The sequence below is a fragment of the Callorhinchus milii genome, unplaced genomic scaffold (genome assembly GCF_018977255.1).
Source record: "Callorhinchus milii isolate IMCB2004 unplaced genomic scaffold, IMCB_Cmil_1.0 Scaffold1, whole genome shotgun sequence".
NCBI lineage: Eukaryota > Metazoa > Chordata > Chondrichthyes > Chimaeriformes > Callorhinchidae > Callorhinchus > Callorhinchus milii.
In genome coordinates this window covers 129,575,318-129,581,517 of record NW_024704742.1, presented here as the reverse complement: position 1 = coordinate 129,581,517, position 6,200 = coordinate 129,575,318, and the positions used below count along the sequence as shown (strand labels likewise).

Sequence of the window (6,200 nt, the reverse complement as noted above, 5' to 3'; positions counted from 1 at the left end):
GCAACCAACCAATCACCCAGCCAGCCAATCACCAACCAGCCAATCACTAACCAGCCAGCAACCAGCCAATCACCCAGCCAGCAACCAGCCAATCACCAGCCAGCAACCAGCCAATCACCAACCAGCCAGCAACCAGCCAATCACCAACCAGCCAATCACCCAGCCAGCCAATCAGACAGCCCGGAGTCAGCACACCGCCTGCCCTGTGTGTTGCTATTGGCCAGGAGACGGCAGGAGGAGGGAGAGGAAAAGGTCCCGGTTTCCTGCAGAAATAGTGACGGGCGGCTGCTCTCCCGCTCCTCCTCTCAGCAATGGCCGCCGGGCTGGGCCTGGGCCTGGGCCTGGGGCTGCTGCCCCGGCAAAGGCAGCTTCTCGTCCGTCTGACGGTGGTGCTCCTCACCCCCAGAGTGTGGGGCTGTGAGGTGAGGGGGGAGGGGAGGGGCCTTCACACCCTCTGCCGCTGCAGAGCAAACGGCGCCTGTGATTGACAGGTCCGCCCCGAGCGCCGCTCCGAGCCCCGCCCCCGCCGCCCCGAGCCCCGCCCCCTCCCCCGAGCCCCGCCCCCTACCCCGAGCCCCGCCCCCTCCGCCCCGAGCTCCTCCCCGAGCCCCGCCCCCTCCCCCGAGCCCCGCCCCCTCCCCCGAGCCCCGCCCCCTCCCTTGCCGACCTGTCAATCATCAGCAGAGGCTCTGGGTCTGTGTCACTGAGCAGCAGCTGTTTCACCATCACAACAACAACAATAATAACAGTAATAGCAATAATAATAACAATAATAATAACAACAACAATAGCAATAATAATAGCAATAATAATAACAACAACAATAATAATAATAATAACAATAATAATAATTGGCCAATGAAGGGTTTGCACCCGAGCTGGTGGTTGGTATAAAGGGCGCTGGAGGTTACGTGAGGTGGGGGTGGGAGGATGGCAGAAGGCGCGGTCAGAAAGGTCTTAAGACCGGCCTTGAAGGAGGCAAGGGATGGGGCGAGCTGAAGGGATCCTGGGATGGAGTTCCAGAGGGTAGGTGACAGCAGTAATGTGAAGCCAGTTCAAGGTGGTGTAGTCCTTAGAAACCCAGGATCAGAAAAGACCATTGCTGTCCATTTGGACAGTTCCAAAATAAAATAAAATCTAACTAAATAAATATTGTACTCTGTTTCTCATATCCTCGATTGATTTCTTCACCATGTAGCTACCCAGTTCCCTCTTGAGTATACTGACAAAATCTGCCAGCGCTTCCTCCCTGGTTTGTCTCCTCAATATCTCGGTTGTCTGATGAGGATATGGGGATTGGACTGGGTTGAAGGTTAATGACATAAAATTAAAAAATGGTCACTCACTCCACTTGGCTATGTGACAATGTTGTGCTCAACTGGCTGTTGCGTTTTGCCCACAAAATACACATTCACTCCACTTTATAGTATATCCTGTGAAGCGCTTTCAGACGTCTCGACCAAGTGATAAGGAGCTATATCGAATGCAAGGATTATTATTACAGCAAAATAATGTCATCACATATTGAATTGTGATTAAAAAAAATTCTCTTCCATATTTAGAGAGTTTACTCTTCCTCAAAAGGTCAACAGGATGAAGTTCTCAAAGCAAAGTTAGCCGATGAAGCCAGAAAGAAATATGGAAACCCTCCGGCTACATTATTTTCGAAGATAATCGATAAGACGATTCCCGCCGATATTATATATGAAGATGACCAGGTGATATTTAATGTTTGTTGCTTTATTGAATGTTATTGTGTACCCAGTGCTAGAACACACGCATTTTGAGTTAGGAGGCTGTGGTTTCAAGCCCTTCTCCAGGTACTGAACTCAAAATGTAGACCGACACTTCATTGCTGTATTGGGATGCGCTGTGTTGTCGGGGTGGGAGGGGAAGAGGAGATCCCAACCTGCTCATCCAAGTACATTAGATAAATAATAATAATCCTTGCATTTGATATAGTGCTTTATCATATCGTTGAGACATTTGAAAGCACTTCACAGAGTATACTGCAAAGTGAATTGACTATATTTTCTGGGCGAAATGCAGCAGCCAATTTAGAATACATTATAATACATTAGAATATACACCACAGAAACAGGACATTTCGGCCCAACTGGTTTATCCCGGTGTTTATGCTCCACATGAGCCTCTTCCTGCCCTTCCTCAAATTAAGTTTTCAGCATAACCTTCTATTCTTTTCTCCCTCATGTACCTGTCTAGCTTCCCCTTAAATACATCTATGCTATTTAATGCATTTAGGTGGATTCAATGTTGACTATATCTTTACTACTGACCCCCCAATGCGTAGATTTTGCTTTTAAATACAGTTTTTTCTTTCCCTGACCTCTCTTGCAGTGCCTTTCGTTCAGAGATGTAAACCCTCAGGGTCCAGTTCACTTTCTGGTGATCCCCAAGACCCCTATCCCACGGATTAGTGAGGCGGCTGATGATGATGCAGAGGTAAGGCCAGAAGTCGTTCTTTACAGAGCAAAATACCAGAGCTTTTCCAGTGAGGATGGATAAATCCCATTTATGTCTTTTTCAAGAACTGTGGAAAATGTCTGCTTCCAACTTGAGCCTGTATTTTAAAAACAAATTGCACCATTCTGCAGGTGTTTAAATTTTGGGATTAAATGATCTAAGAGGAGGTGGAATTCGGGACCTCAGATCTTGGTGTTTCCTGTATGACAGGGTGGTCTAACCTTTTGGCTGCCGAGGGCCGAATGCCAGATTTGAGAAACATCCGCAGGCCCCATGACCAATATTTTCCCAATCCTGCTGCCGGGCAGAGCCTGAGCCCCCGCTGACTGCTGGATGAGATCATTACCTGGGCCAGATGCGGCCCACGGGCCACCAGTTGGACCATTCTGCTGAATTACACAATGTTAATCTCCTTTTGTGTGTTAAACAGCTTCTGGGACACCTCCTGGTTGTGGCTAAAAATATAGCAAAGAAAGAGGGGCTGACCGACGGCTATAGGATGGGTACGTTTACTGATACTTTTCTTCAAAAATGCTTTGCCTTTTGCTCCCTGTTTGAACGGTGCCCAATGCAATTTAATTTTTCATTCTCTTTAATTGAAATATAAGAAGAGGTGAGCTTCCAAACTCATCTGAGTCCTTCCACAGTAGTTTTCCTGTGCAGTTCAGAGACACCGCTGAGCCTCCCAAAATACAGAGTCACTACACTCCACGGTAAATCCTGTAATAGCAATTTGAGATGTTTCGATGGCATGATAAGGTGTTACATTAAATGCAAGGATTATTATTTTATCATTACTAATAATAATCAGCACGCTAGCATAGTGGTTTGAATACTCTACACGTAGTTTACATTTTTCAGATTGAAAGTCGTAAAAATGTGCAACAAGTGCCTGTGGAAAGTTAATCCCTGCCAGGAATCAGATGCTTCAGTTCAGGGGAATAAAATAACAAAAAAATCTCTTGTCAAGATTGCAGTACCCCTTGCTATCTCATGAGCTTGATATTCATACCCCACAAAATTGTGACCAACTTAAAAGTTTATATCAAAAGATCCAGATTTCAATTATTTCCATTCCTTCCTCTCATATAATTTTAACCTTTTCACTTGAGCACTATTTAAGGCAATGCTTAATCCAGAGCAGTTATAGATTCCATGGATCTATTTAAAAAGAGAAGGGGATTTCTCCCTGTATCCCGGCCAACAATCCTTCTGATAAAATTGATCATTCACTTCATGGCTGTTTGTGGGACATTGCTTTGTGCAAATTGTCTGCCTACAAAATACAGTAACTAGACTTAACAGTAAAAAAAGAAGCTCTTTGAAACATTTTGGTGATGTAATAAGGCGCTATAGTAAATGCAAGGATTATTATTAATAAAACAATATTAGTTACGTAAATCGCATAAACCTCCAGAGCCTATGTTCCTGGCTCTTAGACTTCCTCGATTTGATGCCTAATCCTTTAAAATGCATTTGAAAGAACCTCCTCCAAAAGCTCAGCCTTACAGATCAGGGGACTGCTAGCTTTAGTCCCCAAGGAAGCCCTCGGTAAGGTGATAGTTATACCCAGGCAATAGTCGTTATTCAAAATTTATTTTTGCTTTTGCTTAATTTTAACATCATAATCAGAAGTTGTTAAGCAATATAGTGTGTATTTCAGTCAAATTACATCTATCTTGTCTTTATTGAACATGTATTAATGTTTTCCATTGAACATTTTAATGCAAATGTTCTACTGTACTGTCCCGAGTTTGACTGAGCTCAGACCTCCATAGACAGACAGTTAGATGATTCCCTTCTGAAGTCAGTCAGGGTTCCCGCTGCTAATGCTAACCCGTGATCTCCTTCCACACCCCCCCAGCCTCCACACTCACCAGGTGGTGGTATGTGTGGATGTGTCCATTCAGTGAGAACAGGATCGGGCTGGTCTGGAATGCCCTGGAATCAAATAGTCTGTCAGTGATAACACATGAGCAATAGTCACTTGGGCAAGATGGCAAAAGTCCACACGATTCACATAAAAAATGAGTCGAATGCCATCAGGAGGGAGAATAATTATTTCGAGGAATTTTGATCTGAGGAACAAATGAATGCTGAGGCTCTGTGTCGTTGCGGAGAGGAATGAAGCATTTAATTTTCCACCACATTTCAGATCAAACCTTTCACTTTTTCTCTCTACCATCTTGAGTAAAAGCAAAGTGGTGTATTAGTAAAATAATAATAATAAAACTAATCCTTACATTTGATAAAACGCCTCTCATGTCGGACAGTCATCTCAAAACGCTTTCACAGGACATATTTCTTTCCCCTGACCTGAAGCATCTGATTCCTGGCTGGGAATTAACATTCCACAGGCACTTGTTGCCCATTTTTACAAATTGAAGGTAAACGCCTATAAATCTAGATTTGTCGATTTTAGCTCGATTTTTTTTTTAAACCGCCTTTATAAATGCTACCGTGTCAACTGTCTAATGCAACCCTTGCTCTTTGTTTTTTTCCAGTGATTAATGATGGAAAGAATGGATCACAGTCCGTATATCACCTACATATCCATGTCATTGGAGGTCGGCAGATGGGCTGGCCACCTGGCTAGGCAGAGCCAAAGTTATTGTGTGCCAATGGGATCTGTCACCAAGTCCTGAATTTGCCCTCATGGTTAAATAAAACATCAGTTCCGAAGAAGTTAAAAGAAGCGATTAACTATTTTGCTTCCCATCATAACTTTGGCTAATTATTGGGTTCCCTGCAAAACACTATAGAATTCAGTAACAAACTGGAATAGTATCTCATTCCCTATTAAGGAAAGAACTTGAATTTTTATGGCGCCTTGCCACATAGAATGATCTCAAAGTACTTTATATGAATTACTAACTTGTACAGACTGTTTTATGGGCGCCCGTAATATCTCACATAGAACTATGGGTTGAGTGACTAAATAAACCTAGTTATAGAATCTTAAACACCCATGAGATGTTGAATGTCTACTTGGAGAACAGACAAGAGGCTCTATCAACCTGATCCCATGCACTTATACTCTAGGTTGTCTTGTTTCTGCAGTCAGACACTCCCCATCACTTAGAATCACAGAGAGATTCTGCACCACTATTTTAAAAATGGTAATAAAAATAATCAGAGTCAATGATATCAAACAAAATGCACTCTGTTACTTGTGTTGCACCCTTGCGTGCAGTAAACCATCATTAGAGCAAAAGATATGTCTGGAATGTATGTCCAGAGAAGATTGGATGAGTAGGAAGAGTGAGATCAGGATGTGGATTCAGGCCACCCTTGGACACTTGGATTTGATTGCTGAAGTTACAAGGAAGGGTAGTGTAGAGTTGGGGGAATGTCTGTGGCAGACCTGAATCAAAAAGTGGAGATGACAAAAGAGTCATGAAGAAGGCTCTTCAGTCCATTTGATCTCATCCTTCTACAATACCCATCTTCCCATCACAGTATCAAGCTGGTTCACAAAAGAGTTTAGGTTCCTGGCTTTAACCAATGATTAAAGTTCATCTCAATGTCAACTCAATGATTAAAAAATTCCGCCGTCCTTGTCCTCATCCATACTAGCCTCTGCCCTTCGACCCTTTGGATCTCAGCTCTCCAGAATACGCACCCTACCATCCTCCCATAACAACATCAAACCGCTTTTCAGATAAGTCCTGGCAGCCTGTCCTGTTGTTAATTACCCACTGGATAAAGAGAAACAT

General features: G+C 43.6%; 1 protein-coding gene across 1 annotated transcript; it reads left to right on the top strand.

Annotated features, from left to right (window-relative positions):
• Positions 1-247: 247 nt before the first annotated feature.
• Positions 248-5,164, top strand: hint2 (histidine triad nucleotide binding protein 2). The gene is given in 5 exon segments (NM_001292867.1): positions 248-422; positions 1,563-1,718; positions 2,359-2,463; positions 2,915-2,987; positions 4,989-5,164. Coding segments are annotated over 5 exon segments (537 nt in total). The 5' UTR covers positions 248-311; the 3' UTR covers positions 5,081-5,164.
• The last annotated feature ends 1,036 nt before the right edge of the window (positions 5,165-6,200 follow it).